Source organism: Papio anubis, chromosome 7 (genome assembly GCF_008728515.1).
Source record: "Papio anubis isolate 15944 chromosome 7, Panubis1.0, whole genome shotgun sequence".
Lineage (NCBI taxonomy): Eukaryota > Metazoa > Chordata > Mammalia > Primates > Cercopithecidae > Papio > Papio anubis.
The window spans coordinates 146280060-146298926 of record NC_044982.1 but is presented as its reverse complement, the minus strand read 5'-3'; the positions used below and the strand labels follow the sequence as shown (position 1 = coordinate 146298926).

At 44.8% G+C, this 18867-nt stretch overlaps 1 protein-coding gene across 2 annotated transcripts in view; it reads left to right on the top strand.

The window, feature by feature from the left end:
• RAD51 (RAD51 recombinase) overlaps nucleotides 1-18044 on the top strand; it is a 28493-nt gene extending 10449 nt beyond the window's left edge. For both annotated transcript variants that reach the window (XM_031668828.1, XM_031668829.1), the window contains exons 4-6: nucleotides 2244-2361; nucleotides 5477-5568; nucleotides 17790-18044. In XM_031668828.1, coding sequence (XP_031524688.1) covers nucleotides 2244-2361; nucleotides 5477-5568; nucleotides 17790-17888 — 309 coding nt within the window. In that variant the 3' untranslated portion in view covers nucleotides 17889-18044. The remainder of the gene's footprint in view (nucleotides 1-2243; nucleotides 2362-5476; nucleotides 5569-17789) is intronic.
• The last annotated feature ends 823 nt before the right edge of the window (nucleotides 18045-18867 follow it).

The window sequence follows — 18867 nt, the reverse complement described above, 5'->3', positions numbered from 1 at the left end:
TTTTTTTTTTTTTTTTTTTTTTTTTGAGACGGAGTCTCGCTCTGCCGCCCAGGCTGGAGTGCAGTGGCCGAATCTCAGCTCACTGCAGGCTCCGCCTCCCAGGTTCACGCCATTCTCCTGCCTCAGCCTCCCGAGTAGCTGGGACTACAGGCGCCCGCCACCTCGCCCGGCTAGTTTTTTTTTTGTATTTTTTAGTGGAGATGGGGTTTCACCATGTTAGCCCATGTTGGGATGGTCTCGATCTCCTGACCTCGTGATCCGCCCGTCTCGGCCTCCCAAAGTGCTGGGATTACAGGCTTGAGCCACCGCGCCCGGCATAGGTTAGGATTTATCTGTTTCGTTTTTAGAGACAGAGTCTTGTTCTGTTACTTTATTGCAGTGCAGTGGTGCGATTATAGCTCACTGCAGCCTCCAACTCCTAGTTCAAACAAACCTTCTGCCTCAGCCTCCCAGGTAACTAGGACCACAGGCACGCTCCACAATGGCCTGCTAATTTGTTGTTTTTTTTGTTTGTTTTGTTTTGTTTTTTTTTGAGACAGAGTCTCCCTCTGTGCCCAGGCTGGAGTGCAGTGGTGCGATCTCTGCTGACTGCAACCTCCGCCTCTTGGATTCAAGTGATTCTTCTGCCTCAGCCTCCCGAGTGGCTGGGATTACAGGCGCGTGCCACGATGCCTGGCTAATTTTTTGTATTTTTAGTAGAGATGGGGTTTCACCATGTTATCCAGGATGGTCTCGGTCTCCTGACCTCGTGATCTGCCTGCCTCGGCCTCCCAAAGTGTTGGGATTATAGACATGAGCCACCACGCCAGGCCATTTTTTTTTTTTTTTTTTTTTTCTGACGGAGTCTTGCTCTGTTGCCGAGGCTGGGGTTCACTGGCGCGATCTCAGCTCACTGCAGTCTCCGCCACCTGGATTCAAGCAATTCTCCTGTTTCAGCCTCCTGAGTAGTTGGGACTACAGGTGCATGCCACCATGCCCAGCTAATTTTTGTATTTTTAGTAGAGATGGGGTTTCACCATATTGGGCAGGCTGGTCTTGAACTCCTGACTTTGTGATCTGCGCACCTCACCCTCCCAAAGTGCTGGGATTACAGGTGTGAAGCACTGTGCCCAGCCATGCCCTGCTAATTTTAAAACTTTTTAGAGCCAGGGTCCCACTTTGTTGCTCAGGCTGGTCTCAAACTCCTGGCTTCCAGCAGTCCTCCCACCTCAGCCTCCCAAAGTGCTGGGATTACAGGCATGAGCCACCGCACCCAGCCTTCTTTTCTAATATAGGTATTTATAGCTATGAATTTCTCTCTGAGCACTGCTTTTGTTGGAGCCCGTAAGTTTTGGTTTATCTTCATTTTCATTCATTGCAAAAAATATTTTCTCATTTCCCTTGTCATTTCTTCTTTGACTTGTTGGTTATTTAGGAGTGTGTTGCTTTATTTTTGCATATTTGTGAATGCATTTACTTTTCAATTTTAGAATCAACCCATAGTGCTATTATAGAATACTTATCTGTAATTACAAAATAGAATGTGAATGTTCTCAGCCAGACAATATGAAAGAAAAGGTACGGCTGATAGAGGTGGGGAAGTAGCCATGGAGAGAGAAAAGATGGAAGGGCAAATGTCCTCATTTTTTTTTTTTTTTTTTTTTTTGAGACGGAGTCTTGCTCTGTCACCCAGGCTGGAGTGCAGTGGCCGGATCTCTGCTCACTGCAAGCTCCGCCTCCCGGGTTTACGCCATTCTCCTGGCTCAGCCTCCCGAGTAGCTGGGACTACAGGCGCTCGCCACCTCGCCCGGCTAGTTTTTTTTGTACTTTTTAGTAGAGATGGGGTTTCACCATGTTAGCCAGGATGAAATGTCCTCTTTTTTACAAAGTAGGAAGTTAAGGGATACAGTCTATGGTTGATGGAGCAGGAAATGAAGGTGTACTGTATTGTCATTTTTGTCATAAATTGGGCAAAACACATATGTATGGATCTATAATAGTTTTTAAAACTGTATTAACATATTAACTTGAATTGGTGATTAACAAATTGATCTTCATGGAGTCTCTGAATGAGATTATCTTTTTTATGACTTTCTAAAGAGAAATCATCCTGGTAATTTTATTAGATAGTTTCTCGTTTCATTGCACACCGGATTCTTGTTTTACTAATATTTCTTTTTTCTTTATATATATATTTTTTGCCCTCAAGATCACTGTGGTAAGGAATATTATTTTGTTGATTTAACATTTCTTATTTTTCCCAGGCTGAGGCAGCTAAATTAGTTCCAATGGGTTTCACCACTGCAACTGAATTCCACCAAAGGCGGTCAGAGATCATACAGATTACTACTGGCTCCAAAGAGCTTGACAAACTACTTCAAGGTGTAGTAATCCCTTATTCTGTGTTGTGAACTCTAGTTAGGAAAGCTTCCAGGTTATGGAACAAAACTGAAATGTTTGGGTAGCATTTACTTGTTAGATAATGATAAAGAGATAAAAGAAGGCCAGGTGCAGTGGCTCATGCCTGTAATCTCAGCACTTTAGGAGGCCAAGGTGGGCAGATCACCTGAGGTTAGGAATTTGAGACCAGCCCAGCCAAGATGGAGAAACCTATTAAAAGTACAAAATTAGGCCGGGCGCGGTGGCTCAAGCCTGTAATCCCAGCACTTTGGGAGGCCGAGATGGGTGGATCACGAGGTCAGGAGATCGAGACCATCCTGGCTAACACGGTGAAACCCCGTCTCTACTAAAAAATACAAAAAACTAGCCGGGCGTGGTGGCGGGTGCCTGTAGTCCCAGCTACTTGGGAGGCTGAGGCAGGAGAATGGCGTGAACCTGGGAGGCGGAGCTTGCAGTGAGCTGAGATCCGGCCATTGCACTCCAGCCTGGGCGGCAGAGCGAGACTCCGTCTCAAAAAAAAGAAAAAAAAAAAAGAGAGATAAAGAAAGTATCTACATTGAAGAGGTAAGACTGCTGCAAGGTAGGCCCTTATTTATAAAATACTAAACTTACCTGCAAATTAAAGAATTTAGTCTCCATTTAATATTGCATTGAGAGAGTAAGCTCCTTTTGCTTAAGGAAGTAACTATAATTATAACCTCCTCTACCACAAGGTTGAAAGCCTGATGACTGGTTAAAACATCCATGTTTGAATACTACTCATTGTGTACACACTAATCTTCAGGACTTCAGGGAAAACTATAAAGCTTTCGACCTTATTATTTATTTTTAGAGACGGGGTCTCACTCTGTCACCCGGAGTGCGGTGGCATGGTCTCAGCTCACTGCAACCTCTGCTTACTGGGCTCAAGTGATCTTCTAGCCTCAGTCTCCCCAGAGCTAGGACTACAATCATTTACTTCCTGGCTAATTTTTTTTTTTTTTTTTGAGACAGGGCCTCACTATGTTGTCCAGCTGGTCTCGAAATCCTGAGCTCAAGCCATTCTTCTGCCTCAGCCTCCAAAACTGCTGGGATTATAGGCTTGAGCCACCTCTCCTGGCCCAATGTCGGTTTTCTTTCCTTTTTTTTGAGACAGAGTCTTGCTCTGTTACCCAGGCCAGAGTGCAGTGGCATAATCTCAGCTCACTGCAGCCTCCATCTCCTGGGTTCAAGTGATTCTCCTGCCTCAGTCTCCCAAGTAGCTGGGACTACAGGCGAGTGCCACCACGCCCAGCTAATTTTTGTATTTTTAGTAGAGATGAGGTTTCACCATGTTGGCTAGGTTGGTCTTGAACTCCTGACCTCAGATGATCTACCTGCCTCAGCATCCCAAAGTGCTGGGATTACAGGTGTGTGCCACTGTGCCCGGCCCCCAATGTCCGTTTTCTAATAGCAGTGCTGTACTATCACTATGCAAGATGTTAACACTACAGAAGGCTAGGTCCATGGAACCTCCCTATGGTTTTGCTTGTTTGTTTGAGACAGAGTCTTGCACTGTTGCCCAGGCTGGAGTGCAGTGGCATGATTTAGGCTCGCTACAAGCTCCGCCTTCCAGGTTCACGCCATTCTCCTGCCTCAGCCTCCCGAGTAGCTGGGACTACAGGTGCCTGCCACCACACCTGGCTAATTTTTTGTATTTTTAGTAGAGACGGGGTTTCACCATGTTAACCAGGATGGTCTCAATCTCCTGACCTCATGATCCGCCCGCCTCAGCCTCCCAAAGTGCTGGGATTACAAGCGTGAGCCACTACGCCCGGCCTTGTTTGTTTTTTTTTTTTTAAAGACAGAGTCTTGCTCTGTTGCCCAGGCTAGAGTGCAGTGGCACGATCTCAGCTCACTGCAACCCCTGACTCCCGGGTTCAAACGATTCTCCTGCCTCAGCCTCATGAGTAGCTGGGATGACAGGCCCCTGCCACCGTGCCTGGCTAAGTTTTGTATTTTTAGTAGAGACGGGGTTTCACCATCTTGGCCAGGCTGGTCTCAGACTCCTGACCTCCTGATCCACCCACCTCAGTCTCCCAAAGTGCTGGAATTACAGGCGTGAGTCACTGCACCCAGCTGTTTTTTTTTTTTTGAGACAGAGTCTTGCTCTGTCGCCCAGGCTGGAGTGCAGTAGCGTGATCTCGGCTCACTGCCACTTCCACCCCCTGGGTTCAAGTGATTCTTCTGCCTCAGCCTCCCAAGTAGCTGGGACTACAGGCATGGGCCACCATGCCCGGCTAATTTTTGTATTTTTAGTAGAGATGGTGTTTCACCATATTGTGCCCAGCCCTTTTTTTTTTTTTTTTAGAAGGAGTCTCACTCTGTCACCCAGGCTGGGGTGCAGTGGTGTGATCTCGGCTCACTGCAACCTCTGCCTCCCAGGTTCAAGTGATTCTCGTGCTTCAGCCTGCTGAGTACCTGGGATTACAGGTGCCCATCACCATGTCCAGCTGATTTTTGTATTTTTAGTAGAGACGAAGTTTCACAATGTTGGCCAGGCTGCTCTCAAGCTCGTGACCTCAGGTGATTCGCCTGCCTTGGCCTCCCAAAGTGCTGGGATTACAGGCATGAGCCACCGCACCTAGCATTATTTGCAACTATCTATAAATCTATAATTATTTCAAAATACTTTTAGTTTGTTTGTTTTGAAACAGGATCTCACTGTGTCGCCTAGGCTGGAGTGCAGTGGCATGATCTCGGCTCACTGCAGCTTCTGCCTCCCAGGCTCAAGTGATCCTCTCATCTTAGCTCCTGAGTAGCTGGCACTACAGGCACCTGCCACCATGCCCGGCTAATTTTTGTATTTTTTGTAGAGACAGGCCTTCACCATGTTGCCCAGGCTAGTCTCAAACTCCTGAACTCAAGCAATCAGCCCACCTCAGCTTCCTAAAGTGCTGGGATTACAGGCCTGAGCCACCATGGCTAGCCTCAAAATACATTTTTGAAAAATCGGTTGTTGGAAATTGAATTTTTAATTTATGTAAATATCTTTCTCTTGAGCTCCAAGAACATTTCTGTGACTACAGTTTCTAAATGTTTGTATTATGCTAAGAGGTATTTCTTATTGCTCTTTTAGGTGGAATTGAGACTGGATCTATCACAGAAATGTTTGGAGAATTCCGAACTGGGAAGACCCAGATCTGTCATACACTAGCTGTCACCTGCCAGGTGAGCTATTGGGGCTATGGCTAATCAAATAAGCAAACATTACTTCATTCCTGCTAGTTGCAAGCATCTGTTAGGATGGCCGTAAAAGGCACTGTCTCTGTCCTCAAGAATCTTATAGCTGTTAATAGTTAGAAAATAGACTCCTACTGCAAAATTCTTCCATGTCATGGAAACTTCCAAATCATTGATCTCCTTTCAGGTACACTGATTTCACATACTTTCCTACCAGGCCTTTCCTGGCTTTACCTGCTTTTTTTTTTTCCTGTTTTTGAGACATTCTCGCTCTGTCGCCCTGGCTTGAGTGCAGTGGTGTGATCTCAGCTCACTGCAACCTCCTTTCTGGTTCAAGTGATTCTCCATCAGCCTCCTGAGTACCTGGGATTACAGGTGCCCACCAGCATGCCTGGCTAATTTTTGTGTTTTTAGTAAAGACGGGGTTTCACCATGTTGGCCAGGCTGCTCTTGAACTCCTGACCTCAAGTGATCCACCCTCCTCGGCCTCCCAAAGTGCTGGGATTACAGCCGTAAACCACTGTGCCCAGCCCTCCATCCTCTTCATTAGTCTAGATTTTATGATTCATCATTAAAGTAATTCTCTTGCAAATAGCCTCAGTTTACATACCCACTTGAAGAGATGCCAACCTTAGATGAAACTCATCTGTCTTCTCAGTGTCTGTACCCAAATAGCAGATTACGCTGGAGAAAAATCGTATAATAAAGCTGACTGACTTCACTTTAAATTCAAGATGACTGGCCAGGCATGGTGGCTCACGTCTGTAATCCCAGCACTTTGGGAGGCCAAGCTGGGCGGATCACTTGAGGTCAAGAGTTCAAGACCAGCCTGACCAACATGGTGAAACCCCGTCTCTACTAAAAATACAAAAATTAGCTGGGCGTGTTGGCACGTGCCTGTAATCCCAGCTACTTGGGAGGCTGAGGTGGGAGAATCGCTTGAACCTAGGAGGCGGAGTTTGCAGTGAGCTGAGATCGCACCATTGCATTCCAGCCTGGTCAAAGAAGTGAGACTGCCTCAAAAAAAAAAAAAGGAAAAAGAAAAAAAACGAAAAAAATTCAAGATGACAAACTTTTACCGGTCAAAACTTCTTGGCAAGTCTACTTTCTCCATTTAGGTGTACTTTCCCACTGAGTTAGACAGGCATCTCATAATCTCATACTTTGTCTTCTGTTATCATAACTTTATGCTCCTCTTCAACTCTCATTCTCAGCCAATAACCTAACTGCTCTTTGCATCAAATCTACATTTGTGCCCATCTTTTCTTATCTCAGATTGCAATGGAGAAAGTGTCCCTTTTCTTCTCAAAGGCCCATTCTATCAATGATTTGGTTACCATCTCCTGCCACCTTCTCAAGGACTCTACTCCTTCCATTTTCTCTTATACCTCTCTAGGAGATTATCCTCATTAGTATACAAATATGCCTAGTGTCTCCTCCATTAGGGAAGAACTTTCCCTGGACCCCTTCAGTTTCTTTTTCCTTTACTTATGCTCCCATTTGTGGGTAGATTGGGAAACAGACACAGTGGGTTAAATAATTTCCCAGTACATTGTATTTAAGTAGCAGATACTGGACTCAAACCAGACGTCAGAGATGATGTTCTTTTTTTTTTTTTTTTTTTTTTTTTTTGTGGGAGAGTTTCGCTCTGTTGCCCAGGCTGGAGTGCAGTGGCCGGATCTCAGCTCACTGCAAGCTCCGCCTCCCGGGTTCACGCCATTCTCCTGCCTCAGCCTCCCGAGTAGCTGGGACTACAGGCGCCCGCCACCTCGCCCGGCTAGTTTTTTGTATTTTTTTTAGTAGAGACGGGGTTTCACCATGTTAGCCAGGATGGTCTCGATCTCCTGACCTAGTGATCCGCCCGTCTCGGCCTCCCAAAGTGCTGGGATTACAGGCTTGAGCCACTGCGTCCAGCCGATGATGTTCTTAAAACTTTATAAGAGGCCAGTCACGGTGGTTCATGCCTGTAATCCCAGTACTTTGGGAAGCCAAAGTGGGAGGATCGCGTGAGGCCAGGAATTTGAGACCAGCCTGGGCAACATAGTGAGACCCTGTTTCTGAGACGCTGTTTCTAAAAGCAAGCAAAAAAAAAAAACAGTTACAAATATTAACCCAGCATGATGGTGTGTACCTGTGATCCTAGCTACTCAGGAAGCTGAGGAGAGAGAATCTCTTGAGCCTAGGAGGTCAAGGCTCCAGTGACTGGGATCATGCCACTGCATGTTTTCTGCTGTATTGCTAGTACCTAAGGCAGTGCTTAGCACTCAGTAAACAATAAATGCTTGAATGGGTGGAGATAATAGATGTCCAAAAACATGCCTGATACATAAAATTAATGTCATAGAGGAAATGGGTTAGCCGTTTAAGGAATAGAAAGCGGTAATTTCACCCTAGAGTGATGATGGAATACTTTATAGAGCAAAGATATTGGACCAGACTTCTGAAGAATGCTAAATTTGGGAAGGAAGGAAATTAAAAGCATTTAACTGTACAGAATGGGATGGACAGAGGATGGGAAGGCATAAGTTAGAAAGAAAAGACAATAAATAAGCAAGGTCATTTACCTGGTTCAGAGTTTGTGTAGAAAAGTAGGAGATGATCCTTAAAAATATACATCAAACTGGGCATGGTAGCTCACACCTGTAATCCCAGCACTTTGGGAGGCCAAGGTGGGTGGATCGCCTGAGCTCAGGAGTTTGAGACCAGCCTGAGCAACATGGCAAATCCTCATCTCTACAAATAATATAAAAATTAGCCAGACGTGGTGGCCTGTGCCTGTAGTGCCAGCTACTTGGGAGGTGGAGGCGGGAGAGTCTCTTGAGCTCAGGAGGCCAAGGTTGCCGTGAGTCAAGATTGTATCACCACTACTCTCCAGGCTGGGCAACAGAGCAAGATTTTGTCTCTGTCTCAAAAAAAAAAATAACCCTATTTCAGAAGGCTGAGAAGTTTAAACTTGAGTTTGTGGAGAGTAAGCATTAGCTGGTCAGTACTAAACTAAGATAGTGACACTAAAGAGACATAGGTAAAATATGTTGTAAAGGGCAGCACTTAATGACTGTAAAAAATACACCTCAGCCCAGCTGGGTGTGGTAGCTCCCTCCTGTAATCTCTGCACTTTGGGAGGCGGAGGCAGGCAGATCACGAGGTCAGGAGATCCAGACCATCCTGGCTGATATGGTGAAACCCCGTCTCTACTAAAAATACAAAAAATTAGCCGGGTGTGGTGGCGGGCACCTGTAGTCCCAGCTACTCGGGAGGCTGAGGCAGGAGAATGGCATGAACCCAGAAGGTGGAGCTTGCTGTGAGCTGAGATCACGCCACTGCACTCCAGCCTGGGTGAGAGAGCGAGACTCGTCCCCCCCCAAAAAATAAAATACACCTCAGCCCAACGATGTATTACAGTAACTTAGTAAACCTAAAAAGTGTTTGGGGGGGGGGAAGACAGTTTTGTTGGAAACGTGAGTACAAGTTTAGAGATGACAGGTTTGAGGTGACAAACCCTAAGTGAAAACTTCTAGCTGTATTGAGAGATGTGGAACTCAGTCTCATTCTGGAAATGAAAGATCCATGAGAAATGGAGGGAGTAGGATATAGAAGAGAAAGCTAACAAACTTTCATCTTTTCTGCAACTTCAGGCAGTGTAATGAGGAACCCTTTTTCCTCGTCTAAGTGGGTCCTAATGTCCTCTGGCTTTGAGGATGTGCTGCATGAGTAGCCAGTCCACAGAGTATCCTCGAACCTGGCCTATGCCCATGGACCAACTCTTGTGCTATAATCTTTTGAAACTTTATTACAATTTTAGTTAGTTTGAAGAACATGGCATTAGTTTAACCTAGATAGATTATACCCACTTCTGCCATGGACACAACTTACTGTTGGAGATCAAGAATAACTGAAACAAAATCTGCCTTATATCAGTGTTATAGAAGAGGCTTCCTAGTGTTTTTCTATCCTCAGGACTCAACTCAGTTGAGTTCTTTTTTTCTTTCTTTTTTTTTTTTCTTTTTGAGAAGGAGTCTTGCTCTGTTGTCCAGGCTGGAGTGCAGTGGTGCGATCTTGGCTTGCTGCAACCTCCGCCTTCCAAGTTCAAGCCACTCTCCTGCCTCAGCTTCCCAAGTAGCTGGGATTACAGATGTCTGCCACCACACCCAGCTAATTTTTGTATTTTTAGTAGAGACGAGGTTTCACCATGTTGGCCAGGCTGGTCTTGAACTCCTGACCTCAAGTGATCCGCTCCTCTCGGCCTCCCAAAGTGCTGTGATTACAGGTATGAGCCACCACGCACGGCCTGTGTTCTTATCCTCTCAAAAAAATAGCAGTAGTTTTTGGAACTCAGTTATAGATTTAGACATCCTATGTAAATTATTTTCTTTTGTGTTTTTTCTTGTAAATCAAGTTAAGAACTGTCCTTAATAATTTACTCTGAATTTATTTATTTATGTATTTATTTGGAGTCTCACTCTGTCGCCCAGGCTGAAGTGCAGCAGCACAATCTCAGCTCACTGTAACCTCCACCTCCTGGGTTCAAGCAAGTTTCCTGCCTCAGCCTCCCAAGTAGCTGGGATTACAGGTGCCTGCCACCACATCTGGGTAGTTTTTTTGTATTTTTAGTAGAGACAGGGTTTCACCATGTTGGCCAGGCTGGTTTCAAATGCCTGACCTCAAGTGATCCGCCCGCCTCGGCCTCCCAAAGTGCTAGGATTACAGGCGCGAACTACCGTGACTGGCCAATTTATCTGACTTTAAGTAATACTTTATTAAAAATGTTTATTGGCTGGGCACCGTGGCTCACACCTGTAATCCCAGCACTTTGGGAGGCCAAGGCGGGTGGATCACGAGGTCAGGAGATCCAGGTCATCCTGGATAACATGGTGAAACCCCGTCTCCACTAAAAATACAAAAAATTAGCGGGGCATGGTGGCGGGCGCCTGTAGTCCCAGCTACTCCGGAGGCTGAGGCATGAGAATGGCGTGAACCCGGGAGGCGGAGCTTACAGTAAGCCGAGATCACCTCACTGCACTCCAACCTGGGCGACAGAGCGAGACTCTATCTCAAAAAAAAAAAAAAGTTTATTACATTGATGTAATGCTGTTTTACAGTTAAAGATGGTATGTGTCATTAAAAATGTGGATCTAGGGCTGGGCGTGGTGGCTCACACCTGTAATCCCTGCACTTTGGGAGGCTGAAGTGGGTGGATCATGAGGTCAGGAGATCGAGACCGCCCTGGCTAATGCAGTGAAACCCTGTCTCTACTAAAAACATAAAAAATTAGTCGTGTTGGCTGGTGCCTGTAGTCCCAGCTACTTGGGAGGCTGACGCAGGAGAATGGCGTGAACCCGGGAGGTGGAGCTTGCAGTGAGCCGAGACTGTACCACTGCACTCCAGCCTGGGCAACAGAGTGAGACTCCATCTAAAAAAAAAAAAAAAATGTGGATTTTGAACGCCGGGTATAGTGGCTCAAGTCTGTAATACCAGTGTTTTGGGAGGCCAAGGTGGTCAAATCTCTTGAGCCCAGGAGTTTGAGAGCAGCCTGAGCAACACAGCAAAATCTCATCTCTATAAATAATTTTTAGCCAGGCGCGGTGACTCACGCCTGTAATCCCAGCACTTTGGGAGGCCGAGGCGGGCAGATCACGAGGTCAGGAGATTGAGACCATCCTGGTTAACACAGTGAAACCCCGTCTCTACTAAAAATACAAAAAATTAGCTGGGCATGGTGGCGGTCGCCTGTAGTCCCAGCTCCTCAGGAAGCTGAGGCAGGAGAATGGCGTGAACCTGGGAGGCAGAGCTTGCAGTGAGCCGAGATCGCGCCAGTGCACTCCAGCCCGGGCGACAGAGCGAGACTCCGTCTCAAAAAAAAAAAAAATAATAATAATAATAATTTTTAAAAAATTAGCCAGGTGTGGTGGCTTGAGCCTGGGAGGTTGAGGCTACAGTGAGCTGTGATTGCATCACTATACTCCAGCCTGGGTGACAAAGCAAGACCCTATCTTAAAAAAAAAATACGGATTTTTTTTTTTTTTTTTTTTTTGAGACGGAGTCTCGCTCTGTAGCCCAGGCTGGAGTGCAGTGGCCGGATCTCAGCTCACTGCAAGCTCCGCCTCCCAGGTTCACGCCATTCTCCGGCCTCAGCCTCCCGAGTAGCTGGGACTACAGGCGCCCGCCACCTCGCCCGGCTAGTTTTTGTATTTCTTAGTAGAGACGGGGTTTCACCGTGTTAGCCAGGATGGTCTCCATCTCCTGACCTCGTGATCCGCCCATCTCGGCCTCCCAAAGTGCTGGGATTACAGGCTTGAGCCACCGCGCCCGGCCTAGAAAAAAAAAATACGGATTTTATTAGGGCCGTGTGTCTTCCATAGTAAACCATATGCAAGAAATGAGAAAATCAGCCTCGTTATATTAGTCTCCGTAGAGACTAATATATCTCAATTTTTTTTCATATTACAGATATGTCCTTCATCAGTCACCACTGTGTTGAGGTGGTGAATGCCATTTCTTAAAAGATAGAAAATACTCTGGTTCTTCATGAATAAAAGTTTATTTAAAAAATTTTTTTTTTTTTTTGAGGCAGTCTCGCCCTGTCGCCCAGGCTGGAGTGTAGTTTAGTGGCATGATCTCAGCTCACTGCAACCTCTGCCTCCTGGGTTCAAGCAATTCTGTCTCAGCCTCCCCAGTAACTGGGACCACAGGCACACGCCACCACCCCCTGCTAATTTTTGTATTGTTAGTAGAGACAGGGTTTCACCATATTGGTTGGGCTGGTCTCGAACTTTTGACCTTAGGTGATCCGCCTGCCTCAGCCTCCCAAAGTTCTGGGATTACAGGTGTGAACCACTGCACCTGACCCAAGTTTATTTAAATATAACATCAAGTAATCTAGCTTGATAGTCTCCCATTTTTCTTATTTTCCTTTTTTTTTAATTTGAGACAGAGTCTCACTCTGTCACCCAGGCAGGAGTGCAGTGGCACAATCTTGGCTGACTGCATCCTCCACCTCCCGGGTTCAAGCAGTTCTCCAGCCTCAGCCTCCCAAACTGGGATTACAGGTGCCTGCCACCACACCTAGCTAGTTTTTTGTATTTTTAGTAGAGACGAGGTTTCACCATGTTGATCAGGCTGGTCTTGAACTCCTGACCTCAGTTGATCTACCTGCCTCAGCCTCCCAAAGTGCTGGGGTTACAGGTGTGAGCCACCGTGCTGGCTTTTTGTTGTCATTTTAATTGTTTCTTTTATTGCTCCACTAATGTTTTCTTTGCGTTACCATATGTCTTTTTTTTTTTTTTTTTGAGAGGGAGTCTCGCTCTGTTGCCCAGGTTAGAGTGCAGTGGCGCCATCTAGGGTCACTGCAAGCTCTGCCTCCTGGGTTCACGCCATTCTCCTGCCTCAGCCTCCCGAGTAGCTGGGACTATAGGTGCCCACCGCCACGCTCGGCTAATGTTTTGTATTTTTAGTAGAGACAGGGTTTCACCGTGTTAGCCAGGATGGTCTCGATCTCCTGGCTTCGTGATCCGCCCGCCTCGGCCTCTCAAAGTGTTGGGATTACAGGCGTGAGCCACTGCACCCGGCTGGCTACCATATGTCTTATGAGACAGCCAAGCTAGTATTTCAGTATCGAGTAGACCTAATCCATTGTTAACTATCCTCAGAAATAAATTCTTTTTTTTTTTTTTTTTTCTTTCGGAGATTGGGTCTCCCTATGTTGCCCCAGCTGTTCTCAAAGTACTGAGCGCAAGCAGTCTTCCCACCTCAGCCTCCCACATAGCTGGGATTACAGGCGAATGCCTCTGCACCCAGATCCTTATAATCATTAGGAAGAAAGAGTTGTGGGGGGAAGGAGGATACTTAGGAGACCTTTTATGATAATAAGGGAGGAAACATTGAGAAGAGCAAGAGTAAGTTATAGAAGCTGTAGCTATTGCCTGAGCTCCATTAGAAATTTGATAGCTAAAGGGAATTAGGGCTGTTTAAAATGTCACTCTTTTATCCGTCATTTGACATGATGTGTGACCTTTTTAAATAGAAATGTTTTCCTATGTTGTTTTGACAGGGACTTTTGTAGAATAAATACTTAGACTACAGTACACAATATCTGTAGTTGCCATGGCAACTCAGCATAGCATGCTGATGCTCCAAAGTTGTACAAATAGAATCCTAGCCTGAGAATGTTTATTAAGTAGTCAAATGATGTCTGTCAACAATGAACTAAAGCAAAATTCTCAAGAAAACATAGCCTGTTAAAATAACATTTGCAGATGGCTGAACAACTATATAGATCGTTGATTTTTTTTTTAAAGAAAAAGAATGCTAATTAATTAATAATAGAAAAGATTACATTTCATTAGCCTGAGAGTTGGAACCAGGGATATAGAGAGGATGTTAGACTATTACTTAAATCTAAACATGATCTACTCTCATTTGTTCAAATTTATCAATCTAATAAAGTAAAACCCCGTTATGTGTTAGATCTCTCTGTCATAGAAAAGTCATAAAGTTGAGAGCTACAGGTAGGTTACAAGGTGAATTAGCCCATGCTTGTTCAAAATACTATAGTAATTTTAAAATACTGGGCCAGGCATAGTGGCTCATGCTTTTAATTCCAGCACTTTGGGAGGCTGAGGCAGGAGTTCCAGATGAGTGTGGGGAATATGGCGAGACCCCATCTCAATTAAAAAATAAAAACATTTCTGAGAAGACAATTTAACACAAGTACCAATTTTAAAAACACATGTGCAGCTGGGCGCGGTGGCTCATGCCTATAATCCCAACACTTTGAGAGGCTGAGGCGGATGGATCACGACGTCAGGAGTTCAAGAACAGCCTGGCCAAGACGGTGAAACCTCGTCTCTACTAAAAATACAAAAATTAGCCAGGCAGGGTGGTGGGTGCCTATAATCCCAGCTACTTGGGAGGCTGAGGCAGAGAATTGCTTGAACGCGGGAGGCAGAGGTTGCAGTGAGCTGAGATCGTGCCACTGCACACCAGCCTGGGTGACAGAGCAAGACTCCGTCTCAAAAAAAAAAAAATCACATATCCTTTGACAGAAAATTTGTCTTACAGAACATTTCACATATACGCAAAGATAAATGTACAAAGAATTTATACCAAAGCATCAGTAAAATGGTAAAAGTTAGAAACAAAGTGAATCACTATAAAATGAGAAGAAGTATTGAATTATGGTCCTAAGAAGAGCTAACCTGATGGTATCCCAATCCAATAATAGAAGATGTGTATAGAAGATGGCTATGATGGCACTGGGAGGGCAAGGTGGAAAGGGCCAAATAAGTTGGAGAACAGAGCATGTTCTCCATCCCCCTGAGCTTACCCTGGGAGCTTGTCCACTATCCTGTTATCAGTCTGCCTACCTATGCCCAATCATCTGTGGCTTTCCTTTGCCAAGGAAGTCTATTCAATTGGAAAAAATTCCCCTGTCATAGTAGCACTTAATATTACCTGGAAGTAGGAGTAAGGGAAACTTCATTTATCTTATTTCCTGGGGACTTAGCCCCCAGAGTGTTAATATTTCCTCCTCTCCAAGAAGCTGAGGCAGCTTCTGCTCTCTGTCTTCTTGGCCACTGGTTCCAAATCTTTCTTTAGGCACCACCCTCTTTTGTTGTATATGTGTCCTTTGCTCCTTCCATGGATTCCCATGATGTGAAAGATTTTATCTGCCAAATAGTAGCATAATTTTTCCCTTACCAAATTAACAAAGCCTTCCATAACTGTATACACTAAAGTCAGTGCCCTCAAGGTTGGGGAAATCATGTCTTCAGAGTGTACTGTGCTAAACACTTTACATGAATTATTTTATTTAGTTTTTAAAACAATCCCATAAGGTCAGTTTTATTTACATTTTACAGAAAAGGAAGGAATATGCTGAGAATCACATAGTTAAGTGGAAGAACCACTTATATAAAAGAAGTGTATGAAAATGCATAGAAAATAACCTGGGAAATTATTTCTGGGAGATGGAGAGTGCTGAAAAGGTTTCAGTTTTTACTCTACTTTTTTTTTTTTTTTTTTTTTGAGACAGATTCTTACTCTGTCACCCAAGCTGGAGTGCAATGGCACGATCTCACTCACTGTACACTCCGCCTCCTGGTTTCAAGCAATTCTCGTGCCGCAGCCTCCCGAGTAGCTGGGATTACAGGTGCGCACCACCATGCCCGGCTAATTTTTGTATTTTTAATAGAGACAGGGTTTCACCATGTTGGCCAGGCTGGTCTCAAACTCCTGACCTCAAGTGATCCACTCGCCTTGGCCTCCCAAACTGCTGGGATTACAGGTGTGAGCCACCATGCCTGGCCCTCTACTTCTATGTTGTTTGGATTTTTAATATAAGCACATACTTGTTTTGTAATTTCAAAAAAAATTCTCGAAGATAAGAAAAAATTTGGGCCAGGCGCAGTGGCTTGTGCCTATAATCCCAGCACTGTGGGAGGCCAAGGTGGGTGAATCACCTGAGGTCAGGAGTTTGAGACCAGCCTGACCAATGTGGAGAAACCCCATCACTACTAAAAAATACAAAATTAGTCAGGCGTGGTGGTGCGTGCCTGAAATTCCAGCTACTTGGGAGGCTGAGGGAGGAGCATTGCTTGAATCTGGGAGGCAGAGGTTGTGGTGAGCTGAGATCATGCCATTGCACTCCAGCCTGGGCAACAAGAGCAAAACTCCGTCTCAAAAAAAAAAAAAAAAAGAAAGAAAAAATTTGGTTCTCCTAGAACTTTAACGTAAAATGTTCTAAGGGATTTTCCTCAGAATTTAAGGGTGAATTATGACTCCAAAGTAGATTTCTAGAGTGGAAATTAGCCTTTAGCATCATTCACTTAAACTTTGTAGAAAAATTCAAAGGTATCTGGTATGGGATGGGTAGCCTAAAGCAGAGATTTCCTTGAGGGGCTCATGAGACAGTTTTCATGGCATTTCATTTACTTCTCTTTTCTTTCCTTTTTGATTTCTTTTCAAAATTCTTTCTACTACTTATTTTTCTGTTTTCTCCAATTATTCATTTTAAATATCTTGTTTATACTATTGGAGCAAATATGTTTTTTTCTTTCTTGCTCACACTTGAAATTTGCTATGGATGCTCCGAGGGCATTGACAAGCCCCTTTAGTACCCCTGAAGAATGAATTGCTCAATAAAGTGAAGTGTAAGTTTGATTTAGACATGCTAAGATCAACTGGGCTTTGGATCATGGCCCGTTATTGATTAAAGCTAAGGTAAATGGTCTTCCAAGTTTTTGTGCTTTTGAATTGATCAGTCTCGTGTTGGCGTGCAGTTACAGAATTTTATTACTGGCCAGGTGTGGTGGCTCATGCCTGTTATCCCAGCACTTTAAGAGGCTGAGTCAGGCAGATTACTTGAGTCCAGGAGTTTAAGACCAGCTTGGGCAATGCGGCAAAACCCTGTCTACAAAAAAATTTAACGGGTGTGGTGGTGCACATCTATGGTCTCAGCTATTCGGGAGGCTGAGATGAGAGGATCACCTGAGCCTGTAATGCAGAGGTTGCACGGTGGCTCACGCCTGTAATCCCAGCATTTTGGGAGGCTGAGGTGGGTGGATCACCTGTGCTCAGGAGTTCAAGATTGTGTCACTGCACTGCAGCCTGGGCGGCAGAGTGAGATCTTACCTCCAAAACAAAAAAAGGCCAGGCACAGTGGCTCGTGCCTAGAATCCCAGCACTTTGGGAGGCCAAGGCAGGCAGATCATCTGAGGTTGGGAGTTCAAGACCAGCCTAGCCAACTTGGTAAAACCCTGTTTCTGCTAATAATACAAAAATTAGCTGGGCATGGTGGCATGCGCCTTTAATCTCAGCTACTCGGGAGGCTGAGGCAGGAGAATTGCTTGAACCCAGGAGGTGGAGGTTGCCGTGAACCAAGATAACGCCACTGCACTCCAGCCTGGGCAACAGAGTGAGACTCCATCGCAATAAAAAAAGAGAGAAGAAAATAATTACCTACTTTGGGCTGTATTTCTAAGCAGTCCAGTTCTGACAAGACTAGCTGTATGTACTGAGACACAATCAGCTTTACGTGTTTTTCTAGCTGTATTGCTATTAATATCAGAAGAGAATGCCGCCTTCCTACCACTGTCATTCTTAAGTGTTTTTTCCCCTTTGCCTTGGAGGAATTATAAAGATGTCATGAGAAACTTGGTCAGCTATATCAGAAATACAATGTTCATTTCCACTGTTGTTTTTGTTCTCTATAGCTTCCCATTGACCGGGGTGGAGGTGAAGGAAAGGCCATGTACATTGACACCGAGGGTACCTTTAGGCCAGAACGACTGCTGGCAGTGGCTGAGAGGTAGGTTACTGGTTTAGATAAGAGGGAATATGGCTACACTTATCAAAGTAGTGACTGCCCGGGTTAGTTTGGCTGAAGAGTGTTTCTTCTATAACCCCACTTCCCAAAGTTATATGTGTGATTCAAAAGAATGACTTCCTTAGTAGAAAAAGGTGTTTTTTTTTTTTTTTTTTTTTTTTTTTCCAGATGGAGCCTCGCTCTTGTCACCCAGGCTAGAGCGCAATGGCGTGATCCCAGTTCACTGCAACCTCCACCTCCTGGGTTCAGCCTCCCTAGTAGCTGAGATTACAGGTGCCCGCCACTACGCCCAGCTAATTTTTTGTATTTTTAGTAGAGATGGGGTTTCACCATGTTGGCCAGGCTGGTCTTGGACTCCTGACCTCAGGTGATCCACCTCCCTTGACCTTCCAAAGTGCTGAGATTACAGGCGTGAGCCACCACACCTGGCCAGGAAAAGGCATTCTTTACAGTTGCTCTCAGACTGGATTTAAAAAAAAAAAAAAAAATCCAAGTATATGTTTTCTTCCAGAGAAACCCTTTAGAAAGTAAAAGAATGGAAAAAGATATTGCATGCAAATAGTAACCATAAGAGACCCTGAGTGGCTATACTATTATCAGATAAAGTACACTTTAAGACAAACACATTATATACAAAGAGGAACATTTTATAATTAAAAGGTCAGTTTGTCAGGAAGATATAACAGTTGTAAACATATACACACACGCCTAACAACAAAGCCCCAAAATACACGAAACAAAAACTGAATTAAAGGGGGAAATAGACAACTCAACAATAATAGTAGGGGACCAGTTTTTCATTTTCAGTAATGGATACAGGCTTCAATATCTCACTCTCAATAATGAATATAACATGTATCAGAGGTCCTACTAAAGGGCATCTGTGAAATACCTACAGGTAGCATCATACTAAATGGTGAAAATTCTCTGTTGCCCAGACTGGAATGCAGTGGTGGTATCTTGTC